The 26,096-nt window shown below is 38.4% G+C and overlaps 1 protein-coding gene across 2 annotated transcripts in view; it reads right to left on the bottom strand.

The window, feature by feature from the left end:
* Positions 1-9,791: 9,791 nt before the first annotated feature.
* Positions 9,792-26,096, bottom strand: part of scarf2 (scavenger receptor class F, member 2) — a 104,122-nt gene continuing 87,817 nt past the window's right edge. For both annotated transcript variants that reach the window (XM_061906114.1, XM_061906113.1), the window contains exons 10-11: positions 21,201-21,356; positions 9,792-16,269 (exon numbers count right to left, since the gene is read on the bottom strand). In XM_061906114.1, the coding sequence (XP_061762098.1) occupies positions 15,053-16,269; positions 21,201-21,356 (1,373 nt within the window). In that variant the 3' untranslated portion in view covers positions 9,792-15,052. The remainder of the gene's footprint in view (positions 16,270-21,200; positions 21,357-26,096) is intronic.

Raw genomic sequence — 26,096 nt, 5'->3', positions numbered from 1 at the left:
GATTGTTTGTTTGTTGCTTTGATAAACTGCACGCATCATAGTTAGCCACCTCAGTAAAACACATGTCCAACTCTGAAACACTCAAAGCAGAAAAAACTTGTTCTAATTTAACTGACTCCTTACCCAGACCAGTAGTCTCGCATCTTTCATTTAAATCCAGCTGCAGGATGGAGGGAAGTGGTGTTCTGTGGGGATTAGCCTTCTGCTTTGTTTTTAGCCCCGCTCGACATCCGCGTTTCCGATCACACCGCTGGCGTCTGCTCCGTAGACGGCCCCCGCTGCTACTAGACTCCCCTGCTTCACAGGCTGCTGGATGTAGCCGCCGAAGTATTCCCATGCTAGTTAGCACGTCGAACAAGCACGCGTCTATCAGTCCAAAACGGCCCGATATGTCCATATCCAGAAGTGTCTGGCGGTCGTACGTGATCACGGAGTGACCACGATGCGAGCCAGCCATGAAGTCTGCAGAACTGTCCGGCATTTCCGCCAAATGTTCCATCTTTAGCAATAGCTCCGCAATGTCGTAGCCTGTCGGGGCGCCGCCATCTTGGATTATCAATATATATATATATATATATTATATATATATATTATATATATATATATATATATATATATATATATATATATATATATATATATATATATATATATATATATATATATATATATATATATATAGGTAAGAATCCAGGGCTCGGGAACTTTCTCTGTGGAGTTTGCAAGTCCTCCCTGTGACTGCGTGGGTTCCATCCGGGTACTCCGGCTTCCTCCCACTTCCAAAGACATGCACCCCCTGGGGATAGGTTGATTGGCAACACTAAATTGGCCCTAGTGTGTGAATGTGAGTGTAAATGTTGTCCGTCTCTCTGTGTTGGCCCTGCGATGAGGTGGCGACTTGTCCAGGGTGTACATCGCCTTCCGCCCGATTGTGCTGAGATAGGCACTAGCGCCCCCAGCCACCCCAAAGGGAATAAGCGGTAGAGAATGGATGGATGGATTACATAGTTTACTTTGCACACAGTCGCAATTCCAAGGTGTTAGATGGTAGTAGTGTATGGACTAAGATGGGTTACCGTCGTAAGGAAGTAGTCTTTGCCATTAAGTTTTGTTTTATGTTGCGCCCTAAAAAGTGTCAACACTGTAAGTATTGTACTAATTACACACTGTCTGTTTGATTGTAAAGCATATCTTCGTTGTGCTTTTCATTTATGAATTTGGAAGTGTTGGAATCGCCATGTAACATCGCTAATGCTAATCAGTATCATGTACATGGCGTATCCCATGTAAGTTAGCATCAAGCTAGCACATTTTGAAAACTAAAGCCTTACTTTTAACCACTGTCTTTTTACCAGCCATACTTGACAATTACAACATTATATAGCAGTCCCCCGTGCACACATGATGCACAAAGACTTTGTGTAATTGTTCCGCATCCTAAACTGGCGTCTAATAATCCATCATCACATGAACATTTTTGACCCACTTTCAAGTGAAATCCGACCCCATTTTCTTTCTGGTTTGCGTTGCAGAAAATATTGTCTTTTTCTCCCTCGCTCATAAATTTCTTTCTTCCTCTCCTTGCAGGAGGACTCAAATGGCTACCAGATGTGGTTCCGATCGGCTCCGGTTGCTATGGAAACACTGGGACTGGAATAGGTTTTCTGCAGCAGAGTTTTTTTGGCTGACTCATACTTTAAAGGCGCTGCTGCTGCTTCTATAGAGGGTCCTGTTTGGACTGGCACACACCAGGTCACCGAGCCGGTCCCACACGGCTTTTCTTACCACCGTATAGTCGCTCCTTTGTCTTCTTCTGGGCATGCACAGTCAAAACAATGCTAGAGAGCCAAGCGTTATTAAGACAGATTGATGTGGAGATAAGTGGATTGAGAAGCTGACAAAATGAATAGTCAGATGAAAATGTACTTTGCATAGACTTCATCATGACATGGTTTATCCTGATTGGATGAAAGTAAGTGTTGTCATTTCAATGCATGTCATGTTTCACTGGGTGATACAATTCACTCAAGCTTGTTGCGTTTTCAGTAAGTCAAATCAAGTTTGGATTCTATTTGAATACTAGATCATTTTCAAATGTTTTTATTAAATTACTTAAAATTTGTATTGATTATTTTTATCATGGCCCTGCGATGAGGTGGCGACTTGTCCAGGGTGTACACCGCCTTCTGCCCGATTGTAGCTGAGATAGGCACCAGTGCCCACCGCGACCCCAAAGGGAATAAGCGGTAGGGAATGGATGGATGGATGGATATTTTTATCATTGTCTGAATACCACAGTGTTTTTTTAACATATTTTGAATTATGTTATTTTTATTCATGTGTTTTTTTTTGTTTGAATGCTATATATATATATATATATATATATATATATATATATATATATATATATATATATATATATATAGTTTTAATTAATATGATTTATTAGTTCTTTATTTCTTTATTATAAAAACATATTAATTAATTGTATTATGTCTTCTTAGGTTTGTTTTACATTCGTTGGATAATTTATTATTTTAAACATTTTTTTATTATTTGCATCATTTTAAATTTATTGGATGTACAGTTTTCACTTTTTGTTCTATTTATATTTATACAAAATTTAAAAAAAAGTATTTGTATTATTTTTTTATTATTATTTTTATCCATCTATTTTTATACTTGTTTGAATACTAGATTGTTTTTAAATGATTTGTGTTTTGTTTCTTTATTTATGTGTTATTTTTGTTTGAATACTAAATTATATTTTTGTGTGTATTTTTTATTGTTTTATTTCATATATTTTAATAGTTCTTTATAAACGGTAAATGGGTTTTACTTGTATAGAACTTTTCTACCTTCAAGGTACTGAAAGCGCTTTGACACTACTTCCACATTCACAACTTTATTCCTCTCTTTATATTTTATATTTGTTTTAATAACAGATTGTTTTTTAAATTTATGTAAAAACGTATTAATTCATTGTATTATTTCTTCCTTAGTTTGTTTTATGTTTGTTTGAATAATATATTATTTTAATTAGTTGTTGTTATTTTTATCGTTTAAATTTATTGTATGTATGATTTAAATTTTTTTATATTTGATTGAATACTAAATTTTTTTAAATGTATTTGTATTTTTTTGAACTAATTGATTAAATGTGTTTTTTTTATATTTGTTTGAATACTTGATTGTTTAATTGATTTTAATTATTTTCAATTTATTTATGTGTCATTTTTGTTTGAATACTATATTATGTTTTGTGTGTGTGTTTTTTATTGTTTTAATTAATATATGTTATTTGCTCTTTATTCATTTATTTAAATTGTACATTTGTTTTAATAACAGATTTGTTTTTGAACGTATTTAAAAATATATTCATTTATTGTATTTTTTTATTTTTTATTTCCATCTTAATGTATTTTTCATCTTTGTTTGAATAATAGATTATTTAAAAAATGTTTTTCATTATATTTATTGTTCTAAATTGTATTTATTTTTCATTAATACATTTCATAATTTTTTTTAAATGAGTTTGAATACTAGATTATATGTCTACTGCATTTAGGTAGCCTGAGACCACAAATATTTGAAAACAAGTCTAAAAGACGATGCATTTGGAAACAAAGCCCTCGCGATTGTTTATGGTAATGGGGAGATGTTGTTCCTTGTGCTACTTTGTATTGCTTATGAAATGTCACACATTTACATTAATTAAGACTATTTCAAAGACCATTTTGTTTCTTTACAAAGTGAACCCACCCTCTACTGGCCTGGTATGTAGTCTACTCAGTTTTCAAGTTCTTGTAGTTTAAAAAAAATAAGGGGGGGCACTGTGTGGTAAAAAAAAAATGATTGAGATGTGTTAATCACACTTTTAAAATGTCAAAAGCCTAAATAATGTCTTTTATAGAGCTAGTTTCCACTAAATTAAGTCAATAATGAGTTGTACCAGTGTATATGAACATACAGAGTGAGTGTATGCGGGGCCATGACGTGAGGTTTAGGGTGGGGGGGCCCCTCAGGAATCTAAGAAAAACAAATGAGTAATATTAAAGACTAATAATCAGGCCACAATCAAAATCTAGTTTCGGGCCACAACTAGCTTGGAGCCATGATACAAAACATATTTTTCCATAGATAGGAAAAAAAAACGACCAAACATTTTCTTTAAGCTTTTCTTAATGAGAAAAGTGTTATATAAATATAATTCACACTTCACAATTCTTCCTGTCACTCACAAACACCTCAGAGGAGCAGCCTGCTGGGAAAAAAAGTGTCTCAAAGGTTGTCACAGGAGCAAACATATATCACCCTGTATTATATAGTTATGGGGGGGCGACGACGACCAAACCACTTTTCTCCAACCTTTTCAAGAGCTTTTCTTCCTGTCACTCACAAACACACAATGGAAGCAGCCTGCTGGGGAAACAAAAGTCTCAAAAGTTGTCACAGGAGCAAACATATATCATTCTGTATTATATAGTTATGGGAAAAAAAACGACCAAACCACTTTTCTCCAACCTTTCCAAGAGCTTTTCTTCCTGTCTCTCACAAACACCCCAGGGAAGCAGCCTGTTGGGATTGATTGATTGATTGATTGATTGATTGATTGATTGATTGATTGATTGATTGATTGATTGATTGATTGGAAAAGGTGTCTCAAAGGTTGTCACAGAAGCAAACATATATCATCCTGTATTATTAAGTGATAGAAAAAAAATGACCATACCCCTTTTCTCCAACCTTTCCAAGAAGTTTTCTTGATGTCACTCACAAACACCTCAGAGAAACAGCCTGCTAGGAAAAAAATGTCTCCAAGGTTGTCACAGAAGCAAACATATATCATCCTGTATTTTATAGTTATGGGGAAAAAAACGACCAAACCACTTTTCTCCAACATTTTCAAGAGCTTTTCTTCCTGTCACTTACAAACACCCCAGGGCAGCAGCCTGTTGGAAAAAAAAAGTGTCTCCAAGGTTGTCACAGGAGCAAACATATATCATCCTGTATTATATAGTGATGGGGAAAAAAAACGACCAAAGTCCAACGTTCACTCTAAGGTACGCCTGTGCAATTGCACACTGCTCACGCGTCCTCTGCGCACAGCACATCTAGGCCGCACACAAAATCGAATATCAATCAATGTTTACTTATATAGCCCTAAATCACTAGTGTCTCAAAGGGCTGCACAAACCACTACAAAGATAAGCCCATAACAGTGTGCACGTCTGCCGTTGCTCACATGTGCGCCACTAAATCCTCAAGGAGTTTTGGCGTTTGCTCACACATTTGAAAATATAGAGGGAAAATTGGGTCACCAAACCACTTTTCTCCAACCCTTTCAAGAGCTTTTTTTCCTGTCACTCACAAACACCCCAGGGAAACAGCCTGCTGGGGAAAAAAGTGTCTCCAAGGTTGTCAAAGGAGCAAACATATATCATCCTGTATTAAGAGTGTGGCAGTGAAGGCAACACCGTAAACGATGTATAAATAAAGCATTGCGCGTTCCGTCTCCTTGACACATGGTTGTTTATTGCAAGATGACACTTTGTTTGAGGTATTTTGCTGTTTTGAACATTCCATTGCCGTCGATGCAAGTGTTACTCCTTCCGAGGTCTTAATCAAGGCTCAAGTCGCTCGTTTTGCTCACAGACATTTATTTTAGCCGGCGTCTTCTTCACGGTTACCAAATGTAATGCCGTCAGAACTAATAAAATAAGCAAACAGAACTTACAATTACAAAACACATTGACTTCACAAACATATCAGAAGTAATCATACCTCATAAACCGGAAGGGAATAAAGTGTATTTTCAATCTGAGACTCCATTAACGTCTTCCGCATCAAACACTCGTCGACCATGCTGCTTCCTTATTTCTGTCACATATTAATTGCCCCCCTCTTAATTTACATGGGTTCGTAGGAAAAATAAAAATTAACATAAAGTTGCGTGAATTAACCCAAGGAAATACATTTTTAATCACATTATGTGCACAATATGAACTTATATTTATGAATGTATTCTCACCAACTATGAAATGATATACCAAATATACAGTACTTGGTGGGAGTGACCCCTTTTCTGTCTGGCCAGCTCCTCTCGGCTCCACAGTGCAGGAAAGACATGGCGCGACTATGCAATGTACTAAATATGACGTGACAAGAGCAGAGTGGAACCCTTGACCTCAAACCCGGTAGTAGAGAACGCACACTGGAGGTTTTCATCTTTGTGTACCACATGATTTGATTCTTTGGGGTAACAATTCGATCTAGAATCGAGAATCAATTTTTATATTTGTCTGAATACGAGATTTTTTTAAAAACTTATTTTTAATATTTTCTATCTATTTATCTTTTTTTTCAAATACTAGATTTTATTTTTGTGTGCATTTTTTATTGTATTTGATTAATATATCTTAGTACTTATTTTTTTCAAACATTTTATATTTATTTTAATAACACATTATTTTTTATTTATTAAAAAAATACTTATTATTTTGTTTTCTTTCTTAGTTTATTGTTTTGTATTTGTTTGAATAATTTATTTTTTTTAATTGTTTTTCATTATTTTTATAGTTTTATATGCATTGGATGTATTTTTGTTATATATTTGTTTGAATACTAGATTGTTAAAATGTATTTATATTATTGTTTTTAGTAATTCATTTTATTATTTTTACATTTGCTTGAATACAAAATATTTTTTAACTGATTTTATTTATTATCTATTGATTTATGTGTTATTCTTGTTTGAATACTTGATTATATTTTTTGATACTTGACTGACACTTTTTTTAAACCATGGGTGTCAGTTCTATGATTAACTACATTCCTCCATAAAATAGATAATTGTTCTGGTAAATTTCTATATTACTTAAAAGAAAAGTGGTTTTGTTTGATAAAATTCTACCCAAACATTTCTCAAGTTGGCTGAACAGGACAGATTTTGGGGGTGAAACAAAAAAAAAAATTAACTTTTTTTAAATTGTTTTTAATCGAATAAGAATCGCAAAATATTTTATTTTCCTTGGTGGAATCTCTCTAACCCCCCTCACCAATTTAAAATTTTGGAAGCTGTTGAAAATAAAATAAAAATAAAAATACAAATATGCACAACATACTTACTTAATTAAAACAATACTAACTTATGATAATTCATTTGATGAGTTACAACAAATATACAAACTGTTTAATGTGTGGATGAACATTAATATTTTTGTACAGGCAAAATTTTTGACACAGTAGTTTATGCTGGGGCTTCACGGGGGCAGAGGGGGTTAGTGTGTCTGCCTCACAATACGAAGGTCCTGAGTAGTCAGGGTTCAATCCCGGGCTCGGGATCTTTCTGTGTGGGGTTTGACTGCGTGGGTTCCCTCCGGGTACTCCGGCTTCCTCCCACTTCCAAAGACATGCACCTGGGGATAGGTTGATTGGCAACACTAAATTGGCCCTAGTGTGTGAATGTGAGTGTGAATGTTGTCTGTCTATCTGTGTTGGCCCTGTGATGAGATGGTGACTTGTACACCGCCTTCCGCCAGATTGTAGTTGAGATAGGCACCAGCGCCAGCCGCGACCCCAAAGGGAATAAGCGGTAGAAAATGCATGGATGGATAGTTTATGCTGTTGTACAATCGTAACATTGTTAAGACAGCAAAAATGTAAGACTGGAATTAGAAAAAGCTGAAACGTTCCATCTTTTAATTATTAATAATAAACTTAGCAACCAATAAAAACAAAGCTGACACCAAGTTTTGTCTCTAAATAAATATAATACCTGTTTTAAGAATTTAACAAAAAATATTTATATGTATCAAAATGACCCCTGCATACTTTGACTTTTATGTCATGGGGCCCTCCATGTAAAACTTTTAGAAACCCCTGGGCTACAGTACAAGCTATTAGGAGCTAGCAGCTACACAACAGCTAAGCATACAATAGCACACAAGCTATACGTCTTACTTCATAATACTTGAACAATATTGCACATTTGTCAATACAAACAGGTATCCAATAAATATTACTAATTTACTTACTGTAGACCAGAGGTGTCAAACTCAAGGCCCGGGGGCCAGAGGTGGCCCGCCACTTCATTTTATTTGGCCCCCGAAAGCCTGGAAATAATTTGTATCAACAAAGTACTTTAACTTTTCTTACTAAATGTATTTTCTTTCTATTTTGGGAGAAGGAAAAAAAATACTCCACGTAATCGTAAATTAGGTTAACTTAAATATTGTGTAGTTATGAAAAAATATATCATCATACAATCAAACCATTTTTAAATATAAATAAATATTAATGATAATAATGATTTCAAATCAAGTTATCCATCAAATTGTGCAATGTAAAAATAACAATTGAGTTCATAGTAAATTTGTGAAATTTGTTGTGGTTTTTACAGCATTATTCTCTAAATGAAAAAACAGTACTTTTTGACTGTAATAAAACTGTGGTGCCGTTTTGGCTTTTACAGTAACACACCGAAAAATGTACTGTTGTTGATTTTCAGTAAAAACAAACCAACAACAAACAAACTGGCAGGTCAGGTGCCAACATTTTTCTGTAAAATTGCAGGGTTTTTTTATTTACACCTCAGCTGTACACATACGATCTCCAGTAACGAACGTGTGCGCCTCATTCAAGTCACTGCATCATGAGCTCAATTGAATGAATTATTGTGACCACGAAGTGTCGCCAACAAACAAATTACCACTCGACTCAGTGTTTTTCATACCTACCATTGTTGTCCGAAACCTTCTCCAACATTCCACACTACAAAAATAATGCAAGTTATGCGCTGATTCCCGCTGATATTAATCCTCAAGGGTCCGATATCAGTATTGTAAGAATGAAAAAATGCTGGCTGAGCAATGTTTTCTTTATTATTCCTTTTCTAACGTTTTGTGGCTGCTGTGCCGTTTAGTGTACTTGTTAATAAAGTTAAAGTTAAAGTACCAATGATTGTCACACACATACTACATGTGGCGAAATTACTCTCTGCATTTGACCCATCACCTTTGATCACCCCCTGGGAGGTGAGGGGAGCAGTGGGCAGCAGCGGTGCCCACTGCCATCGCCACACCCGGGAATCATTTGTGGTGATTTAACCCCCAATTCCAACGCTTAATGCTGAGTGCCAAGCAGGGAGGTAACAGGTCCCATTTGTATAGTCTTTGGTATGACTCGGCCGGGATTTGAACTCACAACCTACCAATCCCAGGGCGGACACTCTAACCACTAGGCCACTGAGTAGGTTAATAAATGACCATGTGGTCACAAGTGCAAACATTTTACATAAAAATAGTGAGACCAAAAAAAGCTGTGTTGCCTTCAGGCTACAGTTAGCAATCACATGACGCCCCCCCCATCCATTCTTGTGTGCATCCTGCTTTAGTGCCGTCCCAGTATATATGCAGCGCGTGATTTAGTCCCATTACAGACTATCCACTGTTTCCTTTGTGAAACAAGCTCTTGTTCCTCGTCCGGAATGATCCGAACTAACAGTCCCCCCCCACCCCGGTTTGCAAGACCCGCCGTTGACTCCGGGACCCCGTGGCCCCGGACTCACAGGAAGAGGTCGCATATCAAGGATGAAACAATTGGACGTTTATTGGATTATGAGTCAATATGTACTTTTTCCACTGCACAGATGTTCTACTGTTGGAATAATATCTGCCCCCGAAGAGAAATACGGGGTGAGACAACAATGAATTAGAACCAAGGAATACTTGGGAACGTAAAACCCAAGGCCCGAGAAAATGTGCTGAGTTATTAAACATCCATGCTCTGTATAGTGTTTGTTTTTTTACTTTATTCCAGGAAAGTAAATGAGGAAAACCAATGTCTTGACCATATACAAATATGCTAAAAACAACAAAAAAAGGGACAAAAATACACGTTACAGCTGTGTTGCAGCATTCTGAGGTCCAGATAAAGAACAGGCGGGGTCAAATTGCCACGTCATTATACATCATTATGACCCAGAGTTAGGGTTTTATGTACACATTGGTGTCTTAGTGCTGTACCATCACTCCTGTGACAAACAGCGGGGAGGTTACACACTTTCTTCCTGTTCAGGCCTTATGAGGACCCGTCATGCAATGGCCAGAAACTGACAATGATCACAACGGCATCTTTACAGGTTGGAATGAAAAAAAATGTAAAATACGCAAAATGCGATGACAAGAATATTGAGTCCACACTGACCAAAAAAATAATAAAAAAATCTAAAATTAAAAATGAAGTCGAAATATTGCTATAAAGAAAATGATCATATTTTTCAAAAATCAACAGTGCGCCTAATGTACGAAATAATTCTGGTTGTGTTTACCAACCTCAAACCTATTTTATTTGGTACATAGTGTAATGACAAGTGTGACCAGGAGATGGCAGTCTCACATAAGAGATACGTGTAGACTGCAATATGACGCCAGTAAACAACATCAAAACTGAAAATAAAGAACATTACACACAGCACTCAAAACTCTTTCAAAATGTTTTAGTACGACTTTGAAGCCGCCCCGCTTGATGGATTGTCAGCCCATTACTGCTACTGTAGTTAGAGATACAAGTATTACTATGGTGTGTGTATAACAGGGGTCTCAAACATGCGGTCCGCGGGCCAATTGCGGCCCACGAGACGTTATTATGCAGCCCGCGCTTTGATATGACAATTTAATGTTGGTGCGGCCCGCGAGTTTAATATGAACGGCGCTTGACACCGTCATACTTGCCAACGTCCCCAATTTTCCCTGGAGACCCCTGAATTTCAGGGCACCAATTCTCTTGAAGCCCCTGTCAATTCTTACCAGATCAACAATAATCAGGGAGTGCCATAATGGCACTGCCTTTAGCGCCCCCTACATCCTGAATTGACAGCATGCAAGCCCATTTGTATGTTGCATCTGGTCATGTGAGACGCACGTGTGTTATTGCAAGATATGTTTGATCAACAGCTACACACGTCACACTAAGGGTGGCCGTAAAAAAACTTTTAACACTGTTACAAATATGTGCCAGACTGTGAACCCACACCAAACAAGAATGACAAACACATTTTGGGAGAACCTCCGCATCGTAACACAACATAAACACACCAGAACAATTACCCAGAATCCCATGCAGCCCTGACTCTTCCGGGCTACAATATACACACCCCTGCTACCACCAACCCCCCACCCTCCCTACTTGCGTCGGTTGAGGTGTTGTAAAAGTAAGTGTTAGGGTGCGGAAATTCTCCCAAAAAGGGTTTGTCATTTTTGTTTGGTGTGGGTTCACAGTGTGCTGCATATTTGTAACAGTGTTAAAAGTTTTTTTACGGCCACCCTTAGTGTGACGTGTATGGCTGTTGAACAAGTACGTCTTGCAGCCACTGACGTTATTCTGCACAAGTCTTCACACAACACGTTACAGAGCTGGCACATTGGTTGTGTGATATAAAAGCGTGCGCGATAACATGTACTGAAGCAGTAGTCTTCTTTTGGGGGTGCGCGGACCCGTGAAGGTCCTTGAAGGTATGCCAAGAGACAAGTGAGATTTATTAAAAACATTCTAAAAAACAGCAGCAATTCATAAATCCTTTATACATATGTTTATTGAATATTACTTCAATGAAGTATGAATGTAAGTTCATAAACTGTGGAAAAATAATACAACAATCTTACATTCAGTGTTGACAGCTAGATTTTTTGTGGACATGCTCCATAAATATTGATGTTAAAGATTTCTTTTTTTGTGAAGAAATGTTTAGAATTAAGTCCATGAATCCAGACGGATCTCTATTGCAATCCCCAAAGAGGGCACTTTAAGTTGATGATTACTTCTATGTTTAGAAATCTTTATTTATATTGAATCAATTATTTTTCAACAAGTTTTTTAGTTATTTTTATATATTTTTTTCCAAATAGTTCAAGAAAGACCACTACAAATGAGCAATATGACGTAGTGCTGTATTTTACTTCTTTATCTCTTTTTTCCAACCAAAATGCTTTGCTCGGATTAGGGGGTACTTGAATTAAAAAAATGTTCACAAGGGGGTACATCACTGAAAAAAGGTTGAGAACCACTGTTGTAGAGGACATTAAAGGCAGTGCAGTCACGGCAGCCCTTAATAATGTCGGCCGGGCGAAAATTGGGAAAAATCCAGGAGAATGGTAGCACCGGTAGATTGTCGGGAGGTGCACTGAAATTCAGGAGTCTCCCGGAAAAATCGTGAGGATTGGCAAGTATGTTTTAAGAAATCTTTTCTTGCGGCTCAGCCTCACCCAGTTTCTGCATCCAGTGGCCTCCAGGTAAATTGAGTTTGAGACCCCAGGTGTATAGGGACCGCAAAATGGCACCTATTAGCGGACATATTATCTGGCGTTTTGTTTCGGAATATTATGCAAAACCAACTTTTCTTACCTTCTGGCACCTGCTGAAGTGTATTTGAGATCTGCATAAGTCCTGAAAATTGGCGCAGGTCCGCCACTGTAGTCCGTGCCGACCTCGTAGTGGATAAGCTTCTTCTTATTCTCTATCTTCTTGTTATAGAACATTCATACTGTGGTGTTGCCATTTCTAATATAATGTACTGTAAAACTTATTTATTGTATCTGTCAGTAGACTTGCAACGGAATACCTGAAAAAAGTACCAGTGTAGTGAGTTTACATTATTCACCCACAAACTTTAGTTATTAGTGAGTTCCGGTCGGACGGTTTTTCACGGGACACATTGTTGTTGTTGTTGTTGGTTTTTTTTCAAACGGTTTATTTGAAATAGGGACGGATACAGAAACATAGATATCTTTAGAGTCATCCAATGTATGCAACATAGTGTTTGTAGCCAAAGCTAATTCATAACACTTTTCCCCAACAACAACAATAACACAGATCTAACATAATTAAAATAGGAAAATAAAAAGAATGAGACAAAGAGTAGTCAATAATAATGTTAATAGTACTAATACAGACAAAGTGTTGCACTAGTGAGCCACGGATGAGGAGATGCTGCTCCGTTATTGATTGAAGTAAAGTCTGAATGTCATTAAAACAGTTAGCTCCATCTTTTGACACTTCTTCCACTCCTGTCCTTGCACGCTACACCGCTACAACAAAGATAACGGGTAGAAGACGCCGTCAAAGGTGAGCCACGTAAATAAGAACGCCCACAAAATGGCGCATCCTGAAGCGACTGTCAGAAAGCGGCTTGAAGATGATGTGTAAAACATCATCTATGCGACATTTTGACCAAAGAACCACCATTACATGTTATGTAGACCACAAGGAAGTATTTTACTTCTGGAAAAAAATCATGATAATATGACGCCTTTAAGACGCCTTATAATCCGGTGCGCCTTTTGTATGAAAACACACCTGAATAGACCCACTCATCGGCAGCGCGCCTTATAATCCCTATGGTCTGAAAAATAAAATAAGTCACAAAAGAGGAAAATCCTCATAGGTCACCTTTTAAAAAAAACATTTTACGACTTTTTTTCCCTTCAAAGAAATCCTCAAAATATCCAGATTTTTTTTTTGTTTCCTTTTCAGTGTGACCCCAATACTCAGTGTACCATAGATGAAACATGAAAGCCATTTCATTGACAGACAAAATCACAGAGGGTCATATAAGCACAACTTACAAAGATTGAGTAAAAAGTACACAATGTATACACGGTTTTATTTTTTTTTTTACGTTTTAAAAAGCTGCAAAAAGTAACATACAAACTTGTACCTTTCAAAAAAAAAAAAGAAAACACTTTCAATAAATCTATCCATCCTGAACAATGAATCGTTTCATCTAGAAAAAACATTCCAGTTTAAGTACCTGTAACTCCAACTTTAACACACAAACTTTTTATTCGGCTTAAACTGATCCACAGTCGAGGCACACTTCTACACGCCACCGTTTAGTAGCAGCTTGTTACTTCAGCATTATGAAAGCAATCGATGTCTTTTTGTTTCCGTTATTCAACATGCGTCTTCAAAATAAAACACGGAACTGAGGTTATGTTTAAATTAAATGAGCAAAAATAAACAGCTCATATCAATTTAAAGTTTGGTATCGCGGCATGATTTGTTGATTTGACACCCTGAGAGCGACACAACAAATAATTTTCTGGTCCATCTTGGTTTTTCACGACTAAAATCAATTGAGACCGAATACATAACCATAAACCGTGTGCTCTCTGCGTTTATAGTTCAGGACTGTCTGGATAGAAAACAAGACTGTTTTTCTGCTTGTTGTTGTCATGTTAAAATGCAAATGTTGTTGCTGTTTATGCTATCATAGTACCTCAGGATCCTTTACTGTAAATGTACATAACAGAGAAATTAGTACCACTGAAGAGTATTCATGAATGAGCTGATGTGTCCGACGAATGCTGCATTCCGTAAGACTGGGACTTTAGACGTTACTAGAAGAGGTTGATGTTCCTCTTTCACGCAAATTAGACTCGGCCATTGTTTTTTAAACAAAGGCTAATCATCTTTGGAATAGAGTAGGTAACTCTGGATGCCTCATACTGGTCTGACAGTTCAAAGGACAAATAATACGGTCGAAGAGTAGGGCACTGAAATACTTTTCAGGGACACTTTACCGATTGAAGTTTGGACACATTGGTCTGTAGTCTAAAGGTCTGTTTCTTAACTGGAGGGGCACCAAAAAAAGCTCTGGTCCGTAATGCCCACAGTGGTACTCAGTCTTAAATGTGTCTATAGATGTTCCCAATCATCTAGGTCATTGCATTCTCTAAGCGTTTTTCTTTCTTATAAAAGTTTACCCTGTTGACAAGTTAAACCTTTTTAAGAAACAACAAACGGTCCGGTTGCAATCGATAGAATGCCATTTAAATTCAAGGGAAACAGGGCTAAGGACCACAGTCTAGGCTATCTAACTGTGTGACTGACCGAACCACCCAGTTCTCTCGAATGCAGCATAAGTCACGCTTTGTGGTTTGAGACGGATGATGAGACATAAAGTTCTTGATCATAGCATACCTAATACACAGTCCAATGATTCGATGTTTCTCTTTTTCCGTACGGACTCAGCCAAATAGTGCGGGAATTGCACTTACTTGACTATCTGTGGTGGCATGATGGCTGTCTTTGGTGTTTTGGTTTCTGGCGTATCCAAAGTAGCCTCCTTGCCTTTCTTCCTCGGTGGCTTTTTAATGGGAGTTTTCTTCGGTGTGGCATCCACCATCGGGTCCCCTGCCTTAGAGCCGTTCAAGTCCTGCTTTCCCGGGCTCCTGGTTTCGGGTATCCCTTGATCAGTGGTGACAGGCGCCACCATTTTCTGGAGGCTGCTGGAGGTGGGCAGTAGGGGTTTGGTAGATCCCTGCTGGTTAAAGCCAGAGGACGTGGTCCTCTTGGCTTTCTGTGGGGGTGTGGGCTTCTCCCGCGTTCCCTTGGGTGTCGAGAGTCCATTGGTCTTTGTCAGGCCCGTCCCCTCGTTCCTGTTGATGCTTTGGGTTTTCTCCTTGAGCTGAGCGGCCAGGAGTGTGGCGGCCTCAGAGTTCATATGTGGATGGATGAGCTTGGGGCTCTTAGGGGGATCTTTGGGGGTCTCCTTAGCAGTGTCGGCGCTCTTCTTCTCAGACGAAGAGCTGTGGAAGTTGCTGATCTTCCTGAGAGCGTTTTGAACCACACCGTTAATGTGCTCCATATGACTTGGACTGCTATGCTCGTCCCCAGACTTCTTGCCTCGCTTATTGTGCTTGTTGGGTGATACGTCGGTGTCACCCTCCTGCTTCCTTTGCTGATCACAACCCTTCCCTCTCACTTTGTGCGGCTCCTCACTCTTGGCTGATACATCACTGGAGCTTCTTTTCTTCTTCTTTGTAACTGGGAGCGCTTTCAAGCCACTCTGTCCTTGATGGTCTGGCTGGAGAGGAGGTCCTGTCGTGCTTCCGTGGATCCAAGATACCTTTGGTTTGGTTGACGGGTCCGGTGGTCGAGGTTTTGGCTTTCCGGGAGATGGCGGTGGTTTTCCGTTGCGTTTGTACTCTGATGTAGCTGTCTCCCCGTCCTTGGCGCTACTCTCCTCCTCCCTGGACTGCTTGGAGAGGCGAGCAATGCGAGCATAGAGGGTTGCCGTCGCAGACTCTGATCCGCTGGTGGAGCTTTCACTATCTGAAGACTTCAGCACAGGTGGATCGCTGGCGTCTGTTTTGGTGGCACCGGTGTCTTTCAGAGAGGTGTACTCTCCGGCTTCCTCATCGTTAGGAGCTTCTGGCTTGTCTGTTTCTGGACTGGGGCTGTGCACGTCCTTGCTTTCACTCACTGATTCTGTGGCACATCACAAGGAAGTTGCATTATCAAACAAAACAAAAGAAAAAACAGACAATTGTGACCTGCTTCTCAGAAATAATGTTATCTCAGAGATCATCCTGAGTTTGTTATCCTGGTTCGCTATTACTGCTTAAAATATAGACTTTGTTGATTAGCAGCTCAAAGGCAAGGAGAATAAACTGGTAAAAGGCGGTGATGTCATCACCAGATTACCCCAATATTGTCCCAGTGTTTCCCACACATTCCTATAGCTGTGGTAGCCCGCCACCTGTCAATGTATGGCCGCCACAACTAAAGATTTTGCGATACAATGACTACCGTAAACTACGGACTATAAGCCGCTCCTTTTTCCTACCCTGCGGCTTATAAAAAGGCGCGGCTAATCGATGGATATTTCTTAAGAGAGTAGGGCACTGAAATAGTTGTCATTAAACACATGCAAAGACGCTTAAATGGTGTGTTATTGTTTATGCCATGGCGCCATCTATGGATGAATTCGATCAGTGCAGGTGAGGTTGGGTGAAAGCCGACAAGTTTTTCTTGATGTTTAAAGCTTTGTACCAGAAGTAGTAGTGCCGTTCTGTCTACTAATTGTTCGTAGCGTTCCTACTTGCCTGTATTCCTCATTCATCACTAAAACAATTCTTACTTACTAAACCATCCCATGTGTGACGTCTGTAGGAGTGTTTTCATGCATATTTGTACGAAGCAAATGTACAGTAATCAAGCTAGTATGCTAACACGTTCAAAAGTGTATGTGTTAGTATTATTAACTTACAATGGCAATCTTTTTGTAACATGAAAGGACGGAAATGAGTGTCTCCATACACAAACAACGTCTTTCACTCTTAACTCTGGACTATAATCTGTTTTTCCTACACTTCAAACCATGCGGCTTATAGTTTGTAAAACGGTGTGGCTAATTGATAGACAGCAATAATGCCTAGGTTTTTTTTTTAAACAAGCAAATACACTAAAAAGATATATTGCTGTTTGCGCAATGGCGCCGTTTTTTTGGACGAGTTTGCTCACTGCAGATGCTGCAGGGACCTTCTGTATGGCCTGAGTTTTCAACCTGAAGTACAAGTTTTGTTTTGTCATCTAGTCTTCCATAGCGTACCTACTCATAAAGATTCTTCAATCATCACTCCAAGCAACGTTTCGAAGTTTTACAATACAACTAAAACATTTCATACTTATTAAACCGCCCCGTGTATGAGGTCTGTAGTGGTGTTAGTATGTGCAATCATAATGTAATCAAACTAAAATGTCAATACGTTTATGAGTGTTTGTGTTAGTATTTTTAACTTACAATGGCATTCTGTTTGTATTGTTTCAGTTTCACAAATTCCTCAGCAAATTCACGTCAACGTGGAGATATTGAGTCTGTTTAGCTGATTGGATAGCTAGCTTCCGCAGGTAGTAGGTCCATGACGAAGACTTCTGTTTTGTTTAATTTGCCATTTTACTGCCATTTTACAGACACTGATGAGAATAATATATGGTATGTAAATACAATGTTTTACATCATATTTAATGTATGTAAACGAGTTATTGAGTCTGTTTAGCTGATGGGAGAGCTAGCTTACGCAGATCGTGGGTCTATGGCGATGACTTCTGTTTTGTTTGCCCACCCGTTTTACTGCCGTGTTACAGACACCGTTTGGCAACAATTAAAGTATGTAAATAAACATTTTTACATCATATTTAATGTACCTGTAAACGAGTTATTGAGTCTGTTTAGCTGATTGGAGAGCTAGCTTCCGCAGATCGTGAGTCTATGATGATGAATTCTGTTTTGTTTGATTAGCCATTTTACTGCCGTGTTACAGACACCGTTTGGCAACAATTAAGGTATGTAAATAAACATTTTTACATCATATTTAATGTACCTGTCAACAAGTTATTGAGTCTGTTTAGAGCTAGCTTCCGCAGCTGGTGGGTCCATGACGATGAATTCTGTTTTGTTTGATCAGCTGTTTTACTGCCGTGTTACAGACACTGTTTGGAAACAATTATGGTCTGTAAATAAACCTTAAAAAACCCATCCATGCATCCATTTTCTACCGCTTTTCCTCTTTCTGTGTAAATACAATGTATATATCTGTGGTGTGGCTAATAAATTGCATTTATTGTCTTTATCTAAAATCTAGTGGGTGTGGCTTATATCCTGGTTTGCTCTATAGTCTGGATAATATGCACGATTTGGTTAAATGTGCGTGAATTGGCCCTGTGATGAGGCAGCGACTTGTCCAGGGTGTACACCGCCTTCCGCCCGATTGTAGCAGAGATAGGCTCCAGTGCCCCCCACCACCCCAAAGGGAATAAGCGGTAGAAAACGAATGGATGGATGGATGTGCGTGAATTGGCATAATGGCGCCATCGCACATTCCTGATTGTGCAAAACATACAACCTTGGTCATGTGACCCACCTCCCATTAATTGTGTGATCGTCCCTTAATTTGTAAAAGTCTCTCGTGAGTTACAAAACTAAAACCCCATATTGCCCTGATTTTGCCTTCATAATGGAAAGAAAAAGAAAACCCGAGCCTACTGAATCCAACCTATCCAGCGCTTCCTGAATAGAAACTGATGGAAAATGTTTTTTTGTGTGTGCCAAACATCAGAGAGTCTGGATTTGAGCCACATGCTGACTTGACCGTACTCTTTCCTGTTTAGACTCCTCTCGCTCTCAGACCGAGACCCAGATGGCACACGATGAGAGGCAAAGTATCCCCGTAATAACATTCGCAGAAGTGCTTGAGTCACCGCCTCCGAGACCTTCTCACAAACGCCCGTGTCAGCAACACGTGTGTTTTAGCTCATTTTGTACATATTCACCAACTTTAATTGTTAGCATCCTATTGTTAGCAAGTTAGCAAAGTACTGTTAGCGTTTCGCTTAATTTTTTTTAACCTTTTGTTGTTCACATCAGCGGTATTTTTCAAAATTGGACTAATGATACCTGTTAGCATGTCAACATTAGCATGTTAGCTTTTTTTTCAAAGTTAATTTTGTATGTTTACACCTTAGTCATATTTTGGTATTTAAGGCATGCTAATGCTAGCATGAACATCGCAGACTAATATATTTTGGTCCTTGATGCAAATTACAGTAAACATTTTAAGCATGCTAGCTTTTTTAGCTAATTAAGCAACTGTACACCTCATTGGTTTTCCACCAAATTTAACTGTAAGCATGTTATTTTTAGCAAGTTAGCAAAACACTGCTAGCATGCTAGTGTTCTTATTAATTTACCTTATATTTTTTTGTTATTATTCGTTGTTTAACTCATCTCCATTTTTTTAATTTGACAAATGATACCTGTTAGCATGTCAACATAAGCATGTTAGCTATTTTTTTAGTAAATTTTGTACGTATATACCTAAGTCTTATTTTGGTATTTGATGCATGCTAACGTTAGCATGCTGGCATTTTGAACACATTTTCCACGTTCACACCACAGAGTAATATATTTTGGTACTTGACACATGTTACAGTTAACATTTAGGCATGTTAGCTTTTTTAGCCAATTAAGCAACTCTACACCTCATATTTTGGTTATTCACCAATTTTAACTGTAAGCATGCTATTGTTAGCAAGTTAGCAAAGTACTGTTAGCATTTCGCTTACATTTTTTTTTTTACTTTTTGTTGTTCACATCAGCGTTTTTTTTTCTATTTGACGAATGATACCTGTTAGCATGTCAACATTAGCATGTTAGCTTTTTATATTTTTTTTAGGTAATTTTGTACCTAAACACCTCAGTCATTTTTGGTATTTGATGCATGCTAATGTTAGCAAGCTGCCATTTTAAACAGATTTTTCAGGTACACACCGCAAAATAATATAATTCGGTACTTGACACATACAGTTAACATTTAGGCATGTTAGCATTTTTAGCCAATTAAGCAACTCTACATCTCTTTTACCATGAATTGAATAACGTGGACCCCGACTTACACAAGTTGAAAAACGTATTCGGTTGTTACCATTTAGTGGTCAATTGTACGAAATATGTACTGAACTGTGCAATCTACTAACACAAGTTTCAATCAATCAATCAAAAAAGTGTCGTATTTTGGTTCTTCACCAATTTTAACTGTAAACATGCATTTGTTAGCAAGTTAGCAAAACATTGTTGGCATTCTATTCTTTTCATTCATTTAGCTTATATTTTTTATAATCATTTGTTGTTTAGCTCAGCGGCATTTTTTTTAATTTGACGAACGATACCTGTTAGCATGTCAACATTAACATGTTAGCTTTTTTTTGGAATTTTTTTTTTAGGTAATTTTGTACGTGTACACCTCAGTCATATTTTGGTATTTTATGTATGCCATTACTAGCATTCTGGCATTTTAAACACATTGTAAGTATGCTATTGTTACAAAGTTATCAAAGTGATGTTAGCATTTCGCTTATATTTTTTGTAAATTTTTGTTGTTTACCTCAGCAGTATTTTCTTTAATTTGACTAATGATACCTGTTAGCATGTCAACTTTTTTTTTTTAAAAGTAATTTTGTACGTATACACCTCAGTCATATTTTGGTATTTCATGCATGTTAACGTTAGCATGCTAGCATTTTTAATATATTTTTCAGGTAAATACCATAGAATAATATATTTTGGTACATTTTACAGTCATCATTTTAGCATGCTGGCTTTTTTAGCTAATTAAGCAATTATACATTTCAGTGTCATATATTTTGGTATTTCACTACTGCCAACTGTAAGCATGCTATTCTTAGCATGTTAGCCCAGTACTGTTAGCATGCTAGCATTTTTAGCTCATTTCGCTTATACTTTCTGTTAATTTACGCTATCTGGCCAGCCTGCTAACTGTTAGCATTTCAGCTAGACGTTTGGATCTTTAGCTTTTCCTCACACCAAGACCCAGAGTTTATTTATTGATCGGATGACTCACCTTCGTGGGGCACGCAGTAAACGGGGCCGTCGTCGTTGCTCTCAAAGGAGGAGAAGGACTCCTGTGAGGACCAGGAGGACGGCGAGGGCTGCTCGGCCACAGACGGGGGCTCGATGAAGCTGCAGTTGAAGTTGTGTTCGGGGTCATGGTGGGCTACTGGGGACCCACAACAAAGGCAGAAACCAAGAGGTCAACCAGAGGGCATGGTAGCACGTTACAAGAACAACACTCTCTTGTATTTCTTGGGACTTCACAACGAGTCCCACTTTTACAAAAGTCATCATCTTTACATTTAAACCAGTGTGGGTGGCACTGTGAGCAGGTGTGTAAAGTGTCTTGCCCGAGGACACAACGGCAGTGACTAGGATGGCGGAGGCAGGGATCAGACCTGAAACCCAAGAGTTGCTGGCAGGGCCAGTCTAACAACCGAACTATAACCTCCACATCAGCGTCATAAATATTGGTATTTCACTAATGTGAACTGTATACATGCTGTTTTAGTATTTTAGCATAGTACTGTTAGCATGCTAGTGTATAAGCTCATTTCGCTCATATATTTTGTTATTTTATGGGTTTTGCTTCAGCGACAAATACAAAACCCAAAAGCAGTAAAGTTGCCACGTTGTGTAAATGGTAAATAAAAACAGAACATAATGATTTCCAAATCCTATTCAATTTATATTCAATTGAATGGACTGCAAAGATATATTTTTTTGCAAATAATCATTAACTTAAAATTTAAAGGCAGCAACAATTTGCAAATAAGTTGTCACACGTGCACTTTTACCACTGTGTTACATGGCCTTTCCTTTTAACAACACTCAGTAAATATTTGGAAACTGACGACACATATTTTTTAAGCTTTTCAGGAGGAACTATTTCTCATTCTTGCTTGATGTACAGCTTAAGTTGTTTGAAAGTCCGGGGTCTCCGTTGTGGTATTTTAGGCTTCATAATGCGCCACATATTTTAAATGGGAGACAGGTCTGGACTACAGGCAGGCTAGTCTAGTACCCACACTCTTTTACTATGAAACCACACTGTTGTAACACATGGCTTGGCATTGACTTGCTGAAATAAGCAGGGGCGTCCATGATAACGTTGCTTGGATGGCAACATATGTTGCTTCACAACCTGTATGTACCTTTCAGCAATAATTGTGTCTTCACAGATGTGTAAGTTACCCATGCCTTGGGCCCTAATACATCCCCATACCATCACAGATGCTGGCTTTTCAACTTTGCACCTATAACAGTCCGGATGGTTCTTTTCCTCTTTGGTCTGGAAGACACAACCTCCACAGTTACCAAAAACAGTTGGAAATGTGGACTGGTCAGACCACAGAACACTTTTCCACTTTGCATCAGTGCATCATAGAGTAACTCGGGCCCAGCGAAGCGTTTCTGGGTGTTGTTGATAAATAGTAGAGTTTTAACTTGTACTTACAGATGTAGCAACCAACTGTAGTTACTGACAGTGGTTTACTGAAGTGTTCCTGAGCCCATGTGGTGATATCCTTTACACACTAATGTTGCTTTTTGATGTAGTACCGCCTGAGGGATTGAAGGTCCGTAATATCATCGCTTACGTGCAGTGATTTCTTAAGATTCTCTGAACCTTTCGATGATATTACAGACCGTAGATGGTGAAATCCCTAAATTCCATGCAATAGCTTGTTGAGAAATGTTGCTCTTAAACTGTTTGCCCATGCATTTGTTGACAAAGTGGTGACCCTCACCCCATCCATGTTTGTGAATGACTGAGCATTTCATGGAAGCTGCTTTTATACCAAATCATGGCACCCACCTGTTCCCAATTAGCACGTTCACCCATGGGATGTTCCAAATTAGTGTTTGATGAGCATTCCACAGCTTTCTCAGTCTTTTTTGCTACTTGTGCCAGCTTTTTTGAAACATGTTGCAAGCATCAAATTCCAAATGAGCTAATATTTGCAAAAAATAACAACATTTTTCAGTGTGAACATTAAATATCTTGTCTTTGCAGTGTATTCAATTGAATATAAGTTGAAAAGGATGTTGTCAGGTTTGTACCTGACAGTTTGGTCATGTTTTAGTTTTTCCTCTGTGTTTGTCTTATTTCCTGTCAGCGCTCTTATTTTGTCTTTATTTCCTGCTGTTATCCCTAATGCTTTTTCCCCTCAGCTGTGGCTGATTGGCACTGGAACACACTTGGTGTCAATCAGCCAGTGGCTATTTAGACCTGCTTGTTCCTCCACTCTGGGCTGGATTATTGTCATTACGACTTGTAGCTCCTACCGATTGTACCTGTATCCTATAGTTAAAAGTTAAAGTTAAAGTACCAATGATTGTCACACACACACATACTAGATGTGTCGAAATTATTCTCTGCATTTGACCCATCCCCTTGATCACCCCCTGGAAGGTGAGGGGAGCAGTGGACAGCAGCGGTGCTGCGCCCGGGAATAGTCTTATGGTGATTTAACCCCCAATTCCAACCCTTAATGCTGAGTGCCAAGCAGGGAGGTAATGGGTCACATTTTTATAGTCTTTGGTATGACTCGGCCGGGATTTTAACTCACGACCTACTGATTTCAGGGCGGACACTCTAACCACTAGGTAAGTAGGTAATAGCTTTTTGCAGCGTCCTATCTTTTTGTTGCTAGTTCTTGTTTGCAGGATCCTGTTTCCCGTTTTTCAGTTTGGCTATCCTAGTTTGTGTTTTTTTTTTTTTTCATTTTTAAAAGATTAAATCATGTTTTCCTGCACAATGCCTGCCACCTTCTCTGCATCTTGGGGTTCGTCAACAACACAATGTGACAGAATAATCCAGCCTAACACGAACCCCGCAGAGATTTCCATAACGGAGAGGCTGCCAATCATCCATTTTCTACCGCCTATTCCCTTTCGGGGTCGCGGGGGGCGCTGGCGCCTATCTCAGCTACAATCGGGCGGAAGGCAGGGTACACCCTGGACAAGTCGCCACCTCATCGCAGGGCCAACACAGATAGACAGACAACATTCACACTCACATTCACACACTAGGGCCAATTTAGGGAATAAGCGGTAGAAAATGGATGGATGGATGGAGGCTGCCAATCAGCCACAGCTGAGGGGAAAAAGCACTCAGGGAAAACCGCAGGAAGTAATGACAAAATAAGAGCGCTGACAGGAAATAAGACAAACACAGAGGAAAAAATAAAACATGACCAAACTGTCAGGTACAAACCTGACAGATGTGGAAATCATTGTATTGTCTTTCTATTTACCATTTACACGACGTGACAATTTCACCAATTTTGGGTTTTGTTATTTGACTAATTAAACCTGTTAGCATGTTTACGTAAATATGTTAGCTCTTTTTAAAACTAATTTTGTAGTTATAGTTTGGGAATTGAATTGAATTTGGTAATAGCATTTTAAACACAATTTTCAGGTACACACATCAGAGTAATATATTTCGGTACTTGACGAACGATACAGTCAGCATTTTAGCATGATAACTTTTTTAGCTAATTCAGCAGTGTCATATTTTTTGCTACTTCTCCAATACTACCTGTGTGCGTTCTATTCTTAGTGTGTTCTCATCGTACTGTTAGCGTGATATGTTCTTAGCTCATTTCATTCACTAATACTTCACACGCTAACTATTTCCTCACAGGATATCAGTCAACTTGGGTGGAACGTTATGGAGCGCCAACACAACGCCACCAAGCCAGCTCTTTGTTGCACTGACACGTCTTCCAGACTGCGTGAGACAGCGAAGGATACATTAGTGCTTTGAAGAAGTGAATATATGATGCACATGTGTCATTTTTATTCATGAGCAGCAACACAAGTAACTAATTTCTTTCCCAGTCAGATGAAAGTAAAGAGGAAATCTCGGCCTTTTCTTATCATTGTCGAGCAGCTGGAATTAATGCAAACATCACCACGCATCTGTGCAGTAGAACCACCGCTTTTTCTTTGGCTTTTTTTGTTCATTCTGCGACAAACACACAAAATATATACAGTATCCAATAGGGTTGTCCCGATACCAATACTTTGGTACCGCTACCAAAATATGTATTTTATATATATATATATATATACATATTAGGGGTGTAACGGTACACAACATTTTCGGTTCGGTACGTACCTCGGTTCAAAGGTCACGGTTCGGTTCATTTTCGGTAAAGTAAGAGAACAACAAAATATACATTTTTTGGTTATTCTTTTACCAAATTTGCAAAATCTCCCACCAAAAATATTTTTCTTAGTGGAATATTTGATGTGAAGTAATCGGAAACTTGGATAGGTCAATAATTCATAATAACATTGATTTTGATTCAATATTATGTTTTGAGCAATGACAGTTTGAAAGAAAAAACAACACCTTTGTTTTATTAGTCAACGTTGCACCTTTTTCTAAATTACATTTAGCCTTTAAGCTTTTTTATTCGACTTTTGTTTATGTTTTTGTTTATTTTAATAGTATTTTTAGAATGTGTTGTGGGCCTTTTAAACCTTAGCTGTGGGCCGCAAATGGCCTCCGGGGCACACTTTTGACACCCCTGCTATTGATAATAAAAAATAAAATCTGATAAATCTATGGGTAAAAAGCAGAGCCTGGCGACACATGCCCGTTTATCATAACTCTATCGCTCTCTCTGTCTTCGCCCCTCCCTCACGAATGCTGCTGCGTGTACCACTTTTTGTTTTGTTTTTAACCCCTTCTTAACCCTGAATGTACATTGAAAATACACGCAACCCTAACTTAAAATGCCGGACATTCGAGGCATTTAAGAAATTCCACCTGGACAGCTTCACAAAGAGGACATATCCCGTGAAAAGAGGAGGTATGGTCAGTCTATCCACCAGTCGTTGTTAGCATGCCGTGTGTTGTTATTTTTTTGATTGATTGAAACTTTTATTTGTA

This window comes from Nerophis ophidion, linkage group LG07, assembly GCF_033978795.1.
Source record: "Nerophis ophidion isolate RoL-2023_Sa linkage group LG07, RoL_Noph_v1.0, whole genome shotgun sequence".
NCBI lineage: Eukaryota > Metazoa > Chordata > Actinopteri > Syngnathiformes > Syngnathidae > Nerophis > Nerophis ophidion.
The sequence above is the reverse complement of the archived record's forward strand: the minus strand, read 5'-3'. Positions and strand labels throughout refer to the sequence as shown.